The sequence below is a fragment of the Dama dama genome, chromosome 7 (genome assembly GCF_033118175.1).
Source record: "Dama dama isolate Ldn47 chromosome 7, ASM3311817v1, whole genome shotgun sequence".
Lineage (NCBI taxonomy): Eukaryota > Metazoa > Chordata > Mammalia > Artiodactyla > Cervidae > Dama > Dama dama.
The window spans coordinates 33906598-33923651 of NC_083687.1; the positions used below are offsets into that span (position 1 = coordinate 33906598).

At 38.7% G+C, this 17054-nt stretch overlaps 1 protein-coding gene across 4 annotated transcripts in view; it reads right to left on the reverse strand.

The window, feature by feature from the left end:
• Positions 1-17054, reverse strand: part of CARMIL1 (capping protein regulator and myosin 1 linker 1) — a 303752-nt gene that overhangs the window by 44809 nt on the left and 241889 nt on the right. For all 4 annotated transcript variants that reach the window (XM_061147461.1, XM_061147460.1, XM_061147459.1 and 1 more), the window contains 5 exons: positions 16773-16901; positions 15758-15889; positions 8107-8282; positions 4493-4580; positions 1536-1685 (listed from right to left, as the gene is read on the reverse strand). In XM_061147461.1, the coding sequence (XP_061003444.1) occupies positions 1536-1685; positions 4493-4580; positions 8107-8282; positions 15758-15889; positions 16773-16901 (675 nt within the window). The remainder of the gene's footprint in view (positions 1-1535; positions 1686-4492; positions 4581-8106; positions 8283-15757; positions 15890-16772; positions 16902-17054) is intronic.

Consider the following 17054-nt stretch of genomic DNA (forward strand, 5'->3'; position numbering starts at 1 on the left):
CCCTCCACGTAGACCAAATATATTTATATATTTATACAGTTAAATGGAAAATTATTTATCATCTTTAGTTATACTAGAATGTTACTTGAAATCTAAGATACATTTTAGGCTTTCCTTGCCAGTCTCCTTGTATATCATAAGGTTTTATCTGGAGGGCATTTAACTATTTTATTCACAGATTTTAAAAGATGATAACAGTTGTGTATATGGAAGCCCAGGTGCCTCAGTGGTAAAGAATTTGCCTGCCAATGCAGAAGAGCCAGGTTCAATCTCTGGGTCGGGAAGATCCCCTAGAAAAGGAAATGGCAACCCACTCGAGAATTATTGTCTGGAAGGTCCTATGGACAGAGAAGAGGGGTCTGGCGGGCTTCAGTCCATGGGGCCACAAAGAGTCAGACATGACTAAAGCGACTTAGCATGCACGCATGATTCCTTTACTCTGGCTATGTTGAAAAATTACTAAAATCAGAAGCTGATGTAGAAACATTTGGGCACATAAGTAGACCAAACCTAGTCTCACCAACACCCTCTTGGATTATAAGAAATTACTAAAAACGAGTATTTTAGTAAAACATAAAAACACTAAATATGGAAAATGAAAACATACTGAATACAGAGGTATATACAACTATTTGAATGGTAAAATGAGAATTATACTAACAATACAAATTTTACAATAGTAACATAAGAACTGACATCAAATTGTCCCCAGAAAAACGAGATATCATAAAACTGAATACTCTAGCTTTATAGCCAGATGGATGCACCCAGCAAACGCACCATATTCCAGCTTCTAAAATATTATCAAGTCAATGACAGAGAATAGGAACTGAACAGGAAATGCAGATCTAAGAGTATACCCCAAAATTATATAAAGAAAAAACAGGAAGAAGTAAGACATTAAAAAAAAAAAAAATGAAAACCTATAGGACCAACAAAGAGATAGTCACCCTACATATTTTATTTGGGAAAAAGTCCTTCCCCACATTTTTGTTGAAGGCTTATTTAAAGATATTTTCCTGTCACAAATGACTCTTAAAAGGTAAATAAATGATTTCTCCTAATTTAGGAATTTTGTCCCACTAAACTCCGGGAGTTGGTGATGGACAGGGAGGCCTGGCGTGCTGTGATTCATGGGGTTGCAAAGAGTCGGACACGACTGAGCGACTGAACTGACTGACCGACTGATGGCTACAGGGACAGATATCCAACTTTTACGTGCACTGCAATTTTCACAATTTTTCTTTTTGGGGGGGCGGTGGGGGGGTGGTTGGGTGGGTAGGGGTACGCTTTAAGAAAAGTTTTACAAAATTACAAATAAAGTGAGTTAGAGGACCTTCGTGGGAAGCTGAAGGCTTAAGCTTTATCGACTTTATTAGTAGACCAGACCCTATACAGCAACAAGTTCTTGAAAGAATTGTCCTTGCAGGGAAGTTTTATTTGGTCTGGTGTGTAAAGGTGAGATTTTTTTTTTTTTAAAGACAGTAGCAAATCCAGTGAAGCAGATGATGGTGTGGCCAAAGGCTGTGTCTTACCATACAGGTATCCAGATCTTCCAAACGCTCTATCTCCGTGAGCTCCTCCACCATGATGACGGAGCGTTTAACCGGCTTCTCCTCAGCAAGCTCCATCTCCAAGGAATCTTGCTGAAGAAGGGTCTTGCCACGTCTGCTAAAATGGTCAGCCTGGAGAGTCAAGATAACCAAGAAGACAGGCCAACTGAATTCTAGCAGGTACTTTCCAGAAGAGGGCGCTGTGAAGAGTAATGTCTACACCTGGTTAGTGGCAACTCGATAAATTCATGCTGGAGTTAAGCTACCTCTTTTATCATCTTTCTCTGGACGGTGGAGTATTTTAAACAAGAAATGACAAAACCTCCTTCCAAACATCTTTTGAGGCTTTACTTGAAAGGTAATTCATATATCTTTGCCATGTTCGTGTAGATATGCACCACGTAGGCACATGTTTTTGTTTTCCAAAAGATGTACTACGAACATTTGCAGGAGGCTGCTGTGATATTTTTCAACTTTAAATATTCAATACAATCATAAAATTAGATCCATCAGGAGGCCCTCCAGCCTTCTGTACACTGAAGCTACCTTTATTTATACAGTGTTACCAGCATACAGAAGATTCAGTTCTAGTCAATTTGCTCTTATGATAAGCATAAAGTAAATTAAAAAGTGAAGTATAATACTGCTGCCATCAACATTACCGGTGGAAATATAAGAGAAATTTAAACCAGAAAAATAACTTACACTGGGAAAATGAGACCACTCAGTACAAAAGAAAATAGGAAGTGTTCTTTTCATTTTTATTTCATATTTCCTTGGAAAGAATTTCTATGTTTAGTGCTCAAAAGTACATAATGAGGAGAAATAAAATGATTCCAACCTCCCTTATTATAAAAGGACCAAAAGGAAAGAAACTAACAAATTTTTAATTATTACTAACTTTCTTTGTTTTCATGTAATAATTATCATATTTTATGTGACATTAATTACCAATGCTATGCTTTAGATAAACCTAAAAAAGTGGTAAGAGATGAAATAAACTGGGCTGAAATTAATAAGCTCTAGTGCTGAGCTGATTCATCACCAGGAACTCTGCAAAGATGAGAACCAGTTGACAATTCCATGGAACCTTTGGGAACATTTCTAAACTTAAGTTGGAGAAAACAATGTTATTGGACTGTCTTTGAAAGTAGTGTTTCATTTTGAAGATACTATTTCTTTCACTTTAGCAGTTAAGCTCGTCTTACAATCCAAATCAGCAGTAAGAAATTCAAAACAAAAGTGCATTCACACAATTCTTTTTCGCTTATGCAAAGAAAATGTCAATACTCTTGAGTTACCAACTTCTTCAAAGGACAAAAGCAAAAACAGTGAAAAAAATTCAAACTTTCAGTGTAGTTCTCATGTGCAGCCACACTGATACAACATCTAGTATTTCTGTCATCAAGGAGGCATTTTGAGGCCGTCCCTAGAGCTATGGTTATCAACAAACTATTTCTATAAAGGATGCTTTATTGAGTTTGTTTCTGCTTATTAAAAAAAAAGTTTGAATTATGATCTCTTGACAAGGTTATAGCTCTTTATCATGCCATGAACTACAAACTAGAGCTTCTTAAAATCTCTCGGTGATGAATCAGTTTTAAACTTCCAATTTGCCATAAGCCAATATATTGATAAAAATTGATAATAAAAAACATTTAATAAAAAATTTTAAATAACGTGTTTGGATGTTATTGCTACATCAAATTGCTCTAGAAGTTTCTTCACACTTCCTCTTAGCTTCTGAACTTACCTTGTTATGGACTAGTAACCCTATGCAGGCCAGCTCCAGTCCACAGGCAATACTTTGAATAGCTAGAGATGTCTATCTTATCTTTTAGATTTTAGAGAAGAGTCATATATTTTTCCCAAATGAATTTTTCAAAATACTCCTTTTGTCTTGCCTCCTCCTCAGAAGCTGTTGCTGCTCCTGTTATTTCCAGTGTTCTCCACCATCACTCAACAATTCATTGCCATAAAACTGAGTATCTTCAGCCTACACAATTAACTTGAAATTTTTCTCTGGAGAAAACACTGTCATAACTTATTTGGGAGATTTCTATTGCATCACATTGCTAGTATTTTTGAGACACAAAACATAGCCAGTTATAAAACTTTCATCTGTGCCTCAGAGTTTGAGAAACATGGTTTCTGATATATTTTTCATATGCACTGATAGCGGAAATACTTCTACCGTATTTCTACCTTGATGTGGAACCAGTCTGTAGAGGAAGAAAATTTTTTTTCACCTTGGTTATATCCAAAGGCCCAGTCAGACACTCGATAGTTATCATTCACTAGAATATGTCCATTTAATTCTTTCACTCTCTTTGGACAATTCATTTCTGCCATGTTTTTAAGAATATTCTGTTATCAAATAATCATATCAGAGAACAATAAGCACAGATAAATTAAATACAGGTGAGCCCTGAACAACACGGGTTTGACACATGCGGGCCCACTTACATGAGAATTTTTTTCAATAATAAATACTATCATACTATACAATCCGGGTTGGTGGACTCCTCAGATGTGCAGAGTCAACTGTAAGTTATACATGGATTTTTGACAACAGGGAGGGTCTCTGCACCTAGCTCCCAGTGCTGTTCAAGGGTCAACTGTAACCTTTAAAACGAAGCTCTCAATTTTAGACTTCAATCCCAACATCATCTCCCATCATATTTTTGACCTGTGTTTATTATACATGAACAACAATTCTGGATATTATCCCTTCTGCCCTGCCATTCCCTCTGGAGAAATTCTAACATGCTCTAGAACAGCTGGAAACAATGAAGAAGAAGAAGGAAAACTAGGACTTTAACCCATAAAGCTACAAAGGAATAAAATGCAGAAAATCAGCCACATTCCCACGCTGGAGGCTGCCCTGCATCATCACAGAATGCACCAAGCTGTCCCCTACAAATGACCACAGCACTCACCAGTTTGTGATGGCAGTGTGAAAGTGCATCCAGAATTTCGTCCACGATTCGATCAGACAGGAAGGAGGCCACTGTCAACTTCACCTCACTATGTGAAAATCAAAAGCATGGAGTGGCATTTTAATTTGTGCAAGAGGGAAGGAAAAAAAAAAAAGTCACCACCCTTGATGCTATATTGATAAGGTCAAGTGTGATTCTGTTTCTGTCTTTGAAAATAGCATACAAGAATGTGTGAACAGGGCTAAAGATTTCCAAAAATCAGCCTTATACATTGCCATAAACACACAGGTAATAGACTTTCTTTACCAATGTCAACCTGCCTCTGCAGTTTCAAAATTCGAGATTTTATGGTAGGAATGAAAAACATCTGGATAAAGACAAACTTAATGGAAACCATATGTACCATGCAGTGAGAACAATTCATCCATTGACATAAATGAAATTAAATGAAAACAAACTTGGGCTGGAGTAAATTAAGAAAATCTAGTCTGGTTGTGAAGCTTTGGTTATTTCTTTCATATGTATATCCCTCACTTTTTAAACAACTTTTTACCCAATCAAATGGTACTCTATTGAAATGCTTCTGCTTTGACTTGCCACTGTACTTTGAAAAGTTACAAATTCACTGTTCCCTTGCCTTTTAAGAACAGAAGTTATCAAAATGTTTAGTTTTAGTGCCTCTTGATGCCCAGACAGGAAGTAGCAGCTTATAGTTTTTACTAATAAATTACTCAGCCACTGAGGTTTCCATCAGAGGGCTAGCATTTTAGTTATTTGGTATTCTCAAGAATTCAACTTCCACGTGTGTCTTCAGTCTAAATAACCCTACCTGGGCACAGATGCACCAATGTGCATAAATGCACAAATACATTGAAAGTAAGTGTCCTGGAGAGATATATACCCACGTTTCAACATTGTCACATAATATCACTCTACTTTTGAAGTCAATAATACTAAAAATTGTTCATCAAGGAAAAGAGTTATCAAAATAAGATGATTTAATCTTAAAACTGAAGTTGAAAGTATATTTGTGTAACAGGGGAAAACCTTCCTAATTGAAAGGCGACCATTTGCGTTGCATGTCTCTTCAGAAACATTTCTGATGGCAGAGCAGAGGGGAAGTACCAACTCTTTGATGCCAACAGTAAAAAACTGCCCTGGGCTAATGATAAAAGAATGTTTCTTTCATTCCTGTCTCTGAACCAAGATCTCCCTAGCTATTTGGTTTATCTAATACCCTATTATTCTCCAGAGGTGTCCACTGGTAAGATTCACCCAGGTCTCTTATTAAAAATACAGATAACTCGGTCCCACCCCAAACCTCCAGAAGGCTGGGAATTCACTGTTAACAAGCACTTCCTCTGATGCTTTTAGGCATATTTGGGAATTTTGTTTCCTCCCAAGACTATAGAGTCAGTAGTTTGTTTCTCTTTCCTACCCTCTGCCTCTCAGAGGTTGGGAGGGATAGCTTATTTCAAATTATTTTCAAATTATAACATCAAAAAGCAATTCTTAAAATGAAAACAATAGATACACATATATGTATAACTGAATCACTTTGCTATACACCTGAAACCAACACAAATATCGTGTCCGACTCCTTGTGACCCCATGGACTATACAGTCCCTGGAGTTCTCCAGGCCAGAATACTGGAGAGGGTAGCCATTCCCTTCTCCAGGGGATCTTCCCAACCCAGGGATTGAACCCAGGTCTCTCACATTGCAGGCAGATTCTTTACCAGCTGGGTCACAAGGGAAGCCCAAGAATACTGGAGTGGGTAGCCTATCCCTTCTCCAGCGGATCTTCCCAACCCAGGAATTGAACCAGGGTCTCCTGCATTGTGGGTGGATTCTTTGCCAACCGAGTTGTCAGGGAAACCCCCTAATCAAATATACTCCAATATAAAATAAAAAATTTTAATTTAATTTTAATTGGAGGATAACTGCTTTACAATGTTGCTTAAGCTGTACAACAACATGAATCAGCCATAATCATGCATGTATCTCCTCTCTCCTGACCCTCCCTTCCACCATCCCCTAAATTTTTTTTTAAAAAAGCAACTATTTTTTAATGTTTCAGGACCGTTCTATTGTTTTGCTACTGGATGCTCTACTTCTTTCTTGACTGAATTTCCAGTTTGTAAAATGTTTAAAAGGAAATGATGCAACTTAGTCTGCATGTGCATATTTTCATCCTATCAGTACTCAGCATAAAGCATATAAAAAGCCAAGTAAGGAGTTGGTGGACATACAACTGATTCATTGAAGTAAGGAGTTCTGTACTGCTATTCAACTTTTAGAATTTGCCCATTTTTCAAGGGCAATGAGCATATTTGACAGAATCTGGTAGTCCAAGAAATGCTGCATATGATCTATTGGTAGTTCAATCCACTATTATGAAAAAGTGGTAGTCAATAGATTTTTATTCTCAATACTTAAAGAGCTTCAATAAAAACTCTGAAACTAGAGGTTACAGAAATAGGTAAGCATACTTGGGGTAGAGTTCATAAAATCTCTAATCAGTGGAGTCTAAAACCCTCTGAAAGCCTTAATTTCTCAAGTCGTTCCAACTGTCTTACAGTTCAGTTGAATAGGCATTACAGTCTTTGTTTTTTTAAAAGACACACACACATACCCCACAGCTGCATCTTAGCCCTGAGACTGTCTAGTTACTGCAGAATTCTAAAACCCTCAAAGTTCTATGGTCTAACTTTAAGGTTATCAGCCTTCAACATCTACTTTGTGATGATTTTTTTTTTTTTGCATATTTTGTTTTTAACTCTTATTTTTCTTGCCAGCTGTCATCGAGCTAAATTACGTATCAGCACCACTCTCAATTCTCCAGGTAGAAGCTGTTATTTTTTCTATATCTAATTATTCTTATCAAGATTTGGACGTGATTAAAACGGGAAATTTTAAATGCTTCTGAATGTATTCACATTCTGATTTTCCAACTAGAAAATATAATGAGAAGTACCTGAGCTGTATAATGTAATACTGGTGGTCATCTCAGAGTTCTTAAGTAAAAATCCAGGAAAGTTGTTTGCTGGTGATCAACACCTTCTAAATATTTATACCTTGGCATATTTTTCAAATTTTATCAAGCAGGAATCTATGTAAACACTCCAGAGCACCATTAGCACATGCATAGTATCACAGACCCACCAAAAGAAAACATGGTGATGTCCTAGTGGGCCTCTTTGCCTATTTATGGGCTATGCATGGTTCATAATATTATGGTGGTAGAAAGCAAACTGATCTCTGTCTTCAAAAGTTAGATTTATCAAAGTGAAAGATAAGCTTCAGAAGCAGGCGGGGGTGGGGGGGCAGGGGCAGGGAAGGCTTACAAACATGCACCGATCTCTTAAAATAAAACTCTTAAAAAAGGGTAGATAACTCTCTATTCCTCAGTAATGCATAGCTGCAGTCACCTAATTTTGGAAACGTATAAAACCTCACATTTATGCATGGCTATCTCTATATACAGTCACTGCCTCTTAGACACGCCTACATACATTCTGTATGAATAAAGCCAACAATGACACCCTTCACAGCTGCCTCAATGGCATTCACAGACACTGCAGCGCCTCGGTTTATGAACATTATAAACCTACCTAATTTTGTTAAGGATATCAATTCCGGACTGCTCCAACAGGACATTTTTAACAAAGGTACGTGGGATGGAAATCTTTTCAGTGCTGGCATGAATCAAGTCTTGTCGAATGTGGGCTTTTCTCATCACATTGGGGCAGAGATTCTCGGCAGCATCAACCATGGACTCGAGCAACGCCTGCAATGCAGCACAAGTGGAGAGAGATGAGGACACAGACCCGGAGGCGCCCGCCGTAAAACTGAAAGGTGGCTCTATACGAAGCCGAGCTCTCGGAGGGCAGGGACACAGCGGAGTCCAGGGTGAGGCTGGGCATTCGGAGCTGTCCCGGGGTGACTTGTGACTGCCGGTGATCACTGATCTCAGGCAATCACTTTAAATCAGACACTTGGCAGATCTGCTCAGGCTTCGTGCTGGCATCTGAAGTGTGACAGTGTGCTAGCTTTACTTAACGCAGAGGCATTCATAATTAAGATTTAGAAAGACATGTACACACCAATTTACCCACACCAGACTGTCCTCCTGGGTATTAGCAAACAAAGTTACAGATGTCCTTGGAAAATATATCAAGTTTGAACTCCTGTGCAATTTCATAAATCACAGAAACCTCAAATCAGGGTCAATCATTTAATAGCTCTATCAAAAGAGCAGCAGTAGCAAACTACTCTAAACACTGCTCGTTTTCCTCTTTTAAAAGAAAAGCTTCAGTGTTAGGTAAAAGTATAATTGCTGTTAGAACAATCAAAAAATGAATAATAATAGACAAAAATATTCATGAACACTTCATAAACATTAGTAATTATTACACTTAAAAACCTACTTAAATACTTCAGAGTTTTTTTAATGTTTCTGCACATTTTAGCCTTCCAACATCTGTGAAGATGGGTAGAGAAGCTATTCATGTGATCACCATTTTATAGCTGAAGAATGTGAGCTAAGGGAAATGAAACGATTTGCTTGAGATGGATAAAATGGCTGATAAGTATGGAAAAGGCATGCAAGTTAGCGTGAGTCCTAAATTTGAATCCTAGCTGAGTGACACTGGATCAAGTTATTGATTTCTCAGTTTTACTCTACTCAGCTATAAAATGGCAAAGAAAAAAGTTCTTGTCTCATAGGATTTTTGAGGATTAAATGATATTATATATGTAAAGGGAACAATATCATGTGTAGCATACAATAGAAGTTCAGTGTATCACAGATAATGCTTTAATCTGTTTTCAAAGATGCTAATCTTCATGATGAGATCTTGATTTTTGAAAGTTAAGCTTAATCCCATTACCATTTCAGTATGAATGGGACTAATGGAGCATCATTATGGAAAGCCTAGTCTCTATGCTCATTTCACCTGCAGAGCACAATCCCAACAGTAAAATCTCTCATGACACCATACGATGAACAGGAGAGCAGCAGGATGTTTATAGAGATCTTGTGAAAAGCAGGAGAGGAGAGGTGGGAGGCAGCCACTTGAGAAATTTCCAAAAGCCACTCGTATGCTGACAGTGCTCTGTCCCTGTTAGAACTCTGACTAATCACTGACTTTAGTACATTATTCCAAGACAGCTACGAGTGATGCCAAATGAGTCAGTTTAAGACAAATCATTTTCATCGTTGGCATTAAAATTAATACATTCTGTTCCAGATGGAATCCCGCACTCCTGATAAGAATAACCGCTGGTATCAATATGCTGTTTGCCTTCCATCATGTTCATTAACACAACCATGACTCTCTGAAAGGTCCCCCTGCATGATGATACTATTCGGTTGGCATGAACTCCAGAGAAGAAGCCTGGTTCCAATGCAGATCTTGACATGAAGTTTCCATGGAATATTGAGGGAGTAGCATTAAATGAATAATCTTTGTTGATCTCTGCTTTCTCACCTACAAAATTATTTCTAAAGTCTCTTTCTGCCCTACAAATCAACTGTCACATGACTTTGGCCCTACAGAGAGGAATTTCATCTTGTCCTGGGCATCCAGTTCGACAGATATTTTACAGTTAGCTCCCTACCACCACCTCTAGTCCCACATTGGCCAACAATATAATGTAGCATTTTATGCTCTACAAAGTAATTTCATCCATGACTTCCTTTGATCCACATAATAATCCTGGGGTGGGGGTGGGGTGGGGGGCGTTGCAGATTTTAGCAAACTCATTTTATAGATAAAATCAGGGTTCAGAGGAGACTTGCTCAAGGAACACGTGATATGGGGACTCAAGCCTTTTGTCTTGTACTTCTGTTTCCTACTCTAGCCACCCTTTCCCAATGACCTTCCCACTACCCACAGGAGCGTCCCTTCCTCTCTCTTCATTACCTACAATTTTCATCCCCTGCTCCCTTGAGTCAATGGTACCTAAAGGCAGGCATGGTGGACCTTCTGGTGACAAGCTAGTAGAAAGGGGAGAAAGAAGGACTTCCCTAGTAGCTCAGTGATTAAGAATCTGCCTTGCACTGCAGGAGACGTGGGTTCAATTCCTGGTCAAGGAACTAAGATACCACATGCCACAGAGCGACTTAAGCCCAGGTGCCATAACTAGAGAGCCATGAGCTGCAACTACTGAAGTCCACATGCTCTGGAGCCCGCAGGCTGCAACAAGTGAGCCTGAGTGCCACAACTAGAGAGAGTGCGCACCGCGATTCAAGATCCTGCCTGGCTCAAAGATCTCACGTGCTGTAACTAAGACCCAACACAGCCAAATAAATAAATAGAAAGCTTTAAAAAGAGGCGAGCGGGGAGGATCACAGGATAAATTTGTAATGCAGCCACTGACCACTTCTTTGTGTCCAACCCCCAGCTTAGGTGCTTAAACAGCATCTCCTTTCAAGTCCTGTGGCCCTCTGCACACCAAACTATATTCTTCAATATCCATGGCTTTATCTTTTCTTTCCTCGTAGAAACCTAATGCAGGCTTATGTTAAATTTTCTCACTTTCTCCACATTTCTTAACTTTTCTTACATATTCTCTATTTTGTCAGTCAGTGTGTACTCCCTTCAGACAACTTGAATGAGCAGACCTTGTATTTGAAATGCAACCATAAGATTTCATTTTGCTGGTATCTTCCCAACATGAGGGTCTATATTTCTTAACTGTGTAAACAATTAATGGTACTTAGAAATCCTCTAGAATATCTGTAAAGTAAACTGGATTAATATCCTCTACATGGCAGTTACACGCACATATTCTTGCAGTGAGCAAAGGACTAGCTGTCATTCATTACAAGCTAATACAACTTCCACACTGAAGTGCTCTAAAATCTCTTTCTTTTGCATTGGAAAATATAAAGTGTAGGAAAAGAAGAAAACTCAGAGAACTCTCCCAGCAAACTGAGTTAGTACTTGCCAAAGTGCAACCTACGCCCCTCAGGCCTCATTTCCTCAGTAAACCTGATATTTACCAGGGAAGTATTTCACAGTTGAAACTCTGCGGGAAATGAAGAATTTTCAAGGCCAAAACAAGCATTCTAAAAGTTAAGTCCAGAAGGGAAAAATGAAAGTTTCCTTATGTTAAAACATTCAGATCCTATTTATTCACCTACGATTACCCTGGGAATAAATGTTAGGATCAAAAACAAGGGGTGGGGGACAGGAGGAGAGCTGTCATTTAAAAATACCTAAAAGAGACCAGTTCAGAGAAAATATCACCTCTTTTCAAAGAAGGACTTTCTCCCCACTTCCTGCCTTTTTCCTCCTCCAGGAAGTTTGCTGAGAAAGTTGGCTCTTCCGGTTCTTTCTTTGGCTTTTCTGAACTAATATTTTTTTTTCTGAAAGATGGCTCAAAGAGCTGTTTGAACTTATTCTCATTCAGAATTCAAATGGGTACCACTGGCCAAGATACAGGGCTTCACTGCTGGTTCAGATGGTAAAGAATCTGCTGCAATGTGGGAGACCCAGGTTGGATCCCTGGGTTGGGAAGATCCCCTGGAGAAGGGAATGGCAAGACACAGGATGAGCAAATATTAAGGATAAAATCTCCCTAATTATGTTGACAACAAAACAGTCTCGCACAAGGAAGGTTAGTGCCAACGAGCTTGGAGCAGATAGCTAGTAGCAAACCCAGGTCACAAATCCAGGCCTGCTAGTCCCATTTTTTTTTTTTTTAATTCACTATAGTAAAAACATACTTTTACAAAATAATCCATTCACTTTAGCTTTTGCTAGTATAACATTTTACTCAAAGAGAATTTCAGAAACAGAGGAAGGATTCTTTTTTTAACCAAGTAAAATATTGTACTACTAGTGAAATAAATAAGAATATAGTTGTTTAAGAAGCTGAATATTGACTGTAGTAAAAACGCATTTTTCCCTACATAGTTTTAAGAAAATCAAGGTGCTAGAAAGCTTTATCAATAGACAAATGGGGAGTATTTATTTGTAAAATGATGTTCACTTGCCAGGTAAACTGAAAGGGAAAAAAAAGAAAAATAACTGCCTACTGTCTGTTGAAAGTATTAAAAATTGCATGTGAACTCAGTGAAAAGGAGATTAATGAGTAACATTTAATTAAGATGCTGTGATGAGGATTTGCTTCCATTCATGCCAGAAGTCCCTGAAGGGAAGGGAACTTGCAACTCAAAACGGCGGAAAGTAAACAAAACAAGGGAGTGGGGAATAGAAAAAACAGGGCATCCGGGAGCCTGGGACCTCAGGGATAGTTGAGAATGAGCAAAGCAGGCAATGGCACATGCAAATAAGGAAGCTGTGATGAGCGGAGAACACTGGTGACAATGACAAGGGGCCAGAAAGGTCAGCCTCAAAAAATGTGGGGAATGTCTATTTACAGAAAAATATTTTGAGTCTTAAAAATGTTATTATTTCAGGCTTTTAAAAATTCAAATGCCTTTTGGTTTAGACCTCTGCCTTCTACTCCCTCCCAAGAATGACTGGCAAGAGTCAATTCCAACCGTTCAGTACACTGGGAAGGAAATGGGCCCAGGTTTCAAGGAATAACTCGTGGCCTAGACCAACTGAAACCAGTGCCCCTAAGAAGCCATGTGATGGGAAACTTCCAGTTGCCATGATTGGTGCTGATTTAAATGCCAGCCCATTCTTAGCCTATAAGGAGTTCTTACCAGTACTTTAAAGGAAAAACTTAGGTAATAGATACAAATATGTAATTTACAAAAGAAGAAATACAAATGGATAATAAAATTATTTGATGTATTACTGGTTATTAAAGAAATGCAAAAGACAAAATGATATTTTTTACCCCATTACCCTAACAAATATTAAAAGGTTAACACACTTAGTAGGGGTGACATGTGGCAAAACAAGCAGCTGGGTACACTCGTGGAGAACAGTTTGTGAATATACACAAATGTATAAAACGTGTGTACCATTTGACCTAGGAATGTATCAACTATATGAATCTATTCTAATAGGATTAATCAAAAATTAGAAAATAAGTTATGCTGGCTACGAGATAATAGAAAATATATATTAGTCTCTACCCCTAGTTCCTGGCACAGAGCTCCTGAAACTATAGTAATTTCCTAAGTGATAAGAACACTAGGAGATATGAACTATCACACTGGTGATAAGAACACTAACAATATTTTGTTCTAATATTTGCACTCTGATCCTGGCTCCTGACACAAGGCTCCTGACACCACTGGAATTCCCTGGATGATGGGATGTCTTTTGTTCTATTGGGGTAACTCTGGGTAGCTCCTGGATGAGGACTGGTTACTGGAAAGACCAAATTATGATTAGAAGCTGGGAACTTTCAGTCCCACCCTCCCTTCTGAGTAGGGCTAAAAATGGAGCTAATGACAGACCATGCCTGCATGATGAAACTTCCATAATATCCTAAAAGTATGGGTTCAGAGCTTCTGTGTTGGTGAACACATGCTCCCAGTGGAGGTGCTGGGAGAGTGGTGCGCCCCAAGACAGCACAAAAGCCCCAAGTCCCTTCCTACATATCTTACCTTGAGCATTTCTTCCATCTGTCTATTTATCTATATCTTCTATCATATCCTTTAATAAACTGGTGAACATAAATAGGCATTTCCCTGAGTTCTGGGAGTCACTCTAGCAAGTTAATGGACCAGGAAGTGAGGTTACAAGGACCTCGGATTTATCACCAATTGGTCAGGAGTTTGGTGACAACCTGGACTCCCAGTTAGCATCTGAAGTGGGATGGGGGCAATCTTGAGGGTCTGAGCCCTTAACCAGTGGGATCTCTAGGTAGATAGTGTCTGAATGGTGTTAAACAGTAGGACACCCAGATGGGTTGGGGAAAACACCTACACATCTGGTGACCAGAGGTGTCAAATGTGGGGTTCTGCGTGAAGGGAAAGACACAGAGGAGGTTTGCCGTTTTCCCGGGCACTTATACGTCTCTGCAATGAGATACCATGCAGCCACTAAAATGATGAGTACTCACCGATCTAGAAGTGTCTTCCTGATATTGTGTGTATAGTATGATCACATATATGTAAAACTGTGTATAGACAGAGAATGTTTGCAAAGTCACCAAAATATTAAGAATAATGCTATCTCTGGGATTTCAAGTGATTTTTATTCTTTCAATGTTTCACAATGAGTAGTTTCATTTTTTACAATTAGAAGTAACTAAGCAACAGAGATGACTTTATTTTAAATGTGTAAGAAAGTATCCTTTTAACATATCTGATCCTTCATGAAGGATAAAATGAGTGCTATTAGGTAACAACTGACCTGATAGAACTCTGTACCATCCAAGCAGTTGTTTTTCTACCCCTTTGTCTTTGCTCAGAATGTATTCACAATAACCACCGTCAAAGAAAATAAAAATAACACTCAAGAGTCTCTCTGTATTATGCACACAGAAAGACAGTGGCTTAAATGGCTAAGTAATCCACAACATTCTCTCCTGTGCTAATTTAATTTATAAACAGAGTGGCATGTTACAAAGTTATGATTAAGTTGCACATCAAATCCCTGTGAGTCATAGCAATTGTGTTCTCAGAAGAAAATGGAACAAATAAACTAGAAATTTAGACAAGGTCTTTTTATGGCATCCTTGAACAGGCAGGTTGGAAACGATGAAACTTTTTGAAAATGAAATGTTGCTGCTCTAGGTGTTTCTTGAAGTTCCCATAAGAAAAAACTGGCCTTACGTTACTCTCTTCACTTAAATTTCAGAGGCTGCTTTTTCAGTCTCTGAGCCTCTAGACAAGTCTCTGCTACTTCCGGTGCCTTGTTACTTCATTCTAATTCCCTTTCCTAATCTTTCAAGCAGCTCTTTGCAAAGACTGTTATCTAGTTACCTAGTGGTAACCTTTCCATACAAGCAGCAATTTGGTGCTATAAACATAGCACCTGTCATCTCTCCCAGTCTCTAAATCAAACATAACAACAGAAGATATTTTTTCATGAATCAGACTTCTCTTTCTAAGCAGAAATCAATCATTTCTCCTATCAGTGGCAACCTGTCATATGTGAAACACAGTTAGAGATTTACCATCAAAAATAAAATTGAATGTGATAGGTTTTACTTGATCTTATTATGCAAAAAAGTTATTCCAAAAATTATAAATGAAGCTGGAAAAGACATAGTATTCAACTTTACTACACATACATCTATAAAATATAGGGTAGCATGGTATGAAATGCTATCATGCACACTTAAGGCATAACAATGTCACTTTCCAAAATAACAGAAACCACAAACCTTGAGTTGTTCGTCAACAACTCTTGTAACTTCTCCGGCCATTGATTCCAGGGTCTCCTGAATTGGACTGGATAACAAGCCACTGGCTCCCGCCCAAGATACACCGCCAACATGGTATAAATTTGGTAACAGCTGTAAGAAAAATAAAAGTAACCTCTCCATAATTAAATAACGATTTAAATAAGCACCAAAATCACTGCATAGTTAGTAAAAAGGGTGAAGAAATACTAGGCATAATCTAAGATAGTCTTGATGTAAGACCCTTTACACAGATCAAAACACTGCGGTCCAGCTTTGAGACCAGAGGAATGGTACCCTACCTGCTTGTGCCTTAGTGTCTTCATCTGGGGTGTGAGAGCATCTGACTACTCCACAGTTTTCTTCCTACTAATAAAATTCAGTGATTGTGTGGTTCAAATAGAAGAGCCTGGACCAGATCCCAGGCTTTCTGATTCCCAGTTAGTCCTTTCTCTATGAAGTCACACTTGGGGAAAAAATTCTAAGTTGACAGAAGCTTCCTTCTACAGGAGACAGAAGGGAGTTGCATGCTATCAGCTTGGCAATACACTGCCAAGGAGTTGTTACTCACTGAAACTCCAGCCACCTTCCTGAGGTTACGCAGGACCTGATTACACCTTTTGTGAGTCACAGCGCCCCCTGCTGTAAATTCTATACAGCCAGCCGTCTGTATCAGAGGCTGCAGACCCCCTGGATACGGAGGCCCATCTGGGCTATGCTATTTTACATATAAAAGACTTGAGCATCCACAGATTTTGGTATCTGCAAGAGGTCCTGGCAGCAATCCCCCGCAGATTCCAAGGGACGAATGTATTTTGATTATTAGTAACTAGCATGGGGGTACAGAAAGGAGGTGAAGATTAACTCACTTTGCCACCTGTTAGTAACCTTGAAGCTGAGTAGAAAGGTAAAGCAAGTTAGAAGTAGCGTCTAAAACTGAAGTTTAAAAGTCTTCTTCATTACAGAAGACTCTCAAGTAGCCAGAAGTGAAACTCACCGTTTTAGAGTTCTTGGCATCCTGCATGAGTCTTTCTGCTGATTTTAAATCTTCCTGGATGGCATCTCCCTCACAGCTTCGTAAGGAGTTGAGATGATCTTGTACTTTCACACACATTCTGTCAATCATCTGCTCCACACCATAAAAATGACAACAAGCACCCAAGTCAGCATAGCCGATATTCAGACAGAAGGAATCACAGAATGAATGAGGATGAAAATGTCTCCTAACTGGGAACCTTTGAGAAGGCAGCTTATAGCAATTATTAATTTGTCTGTTTCT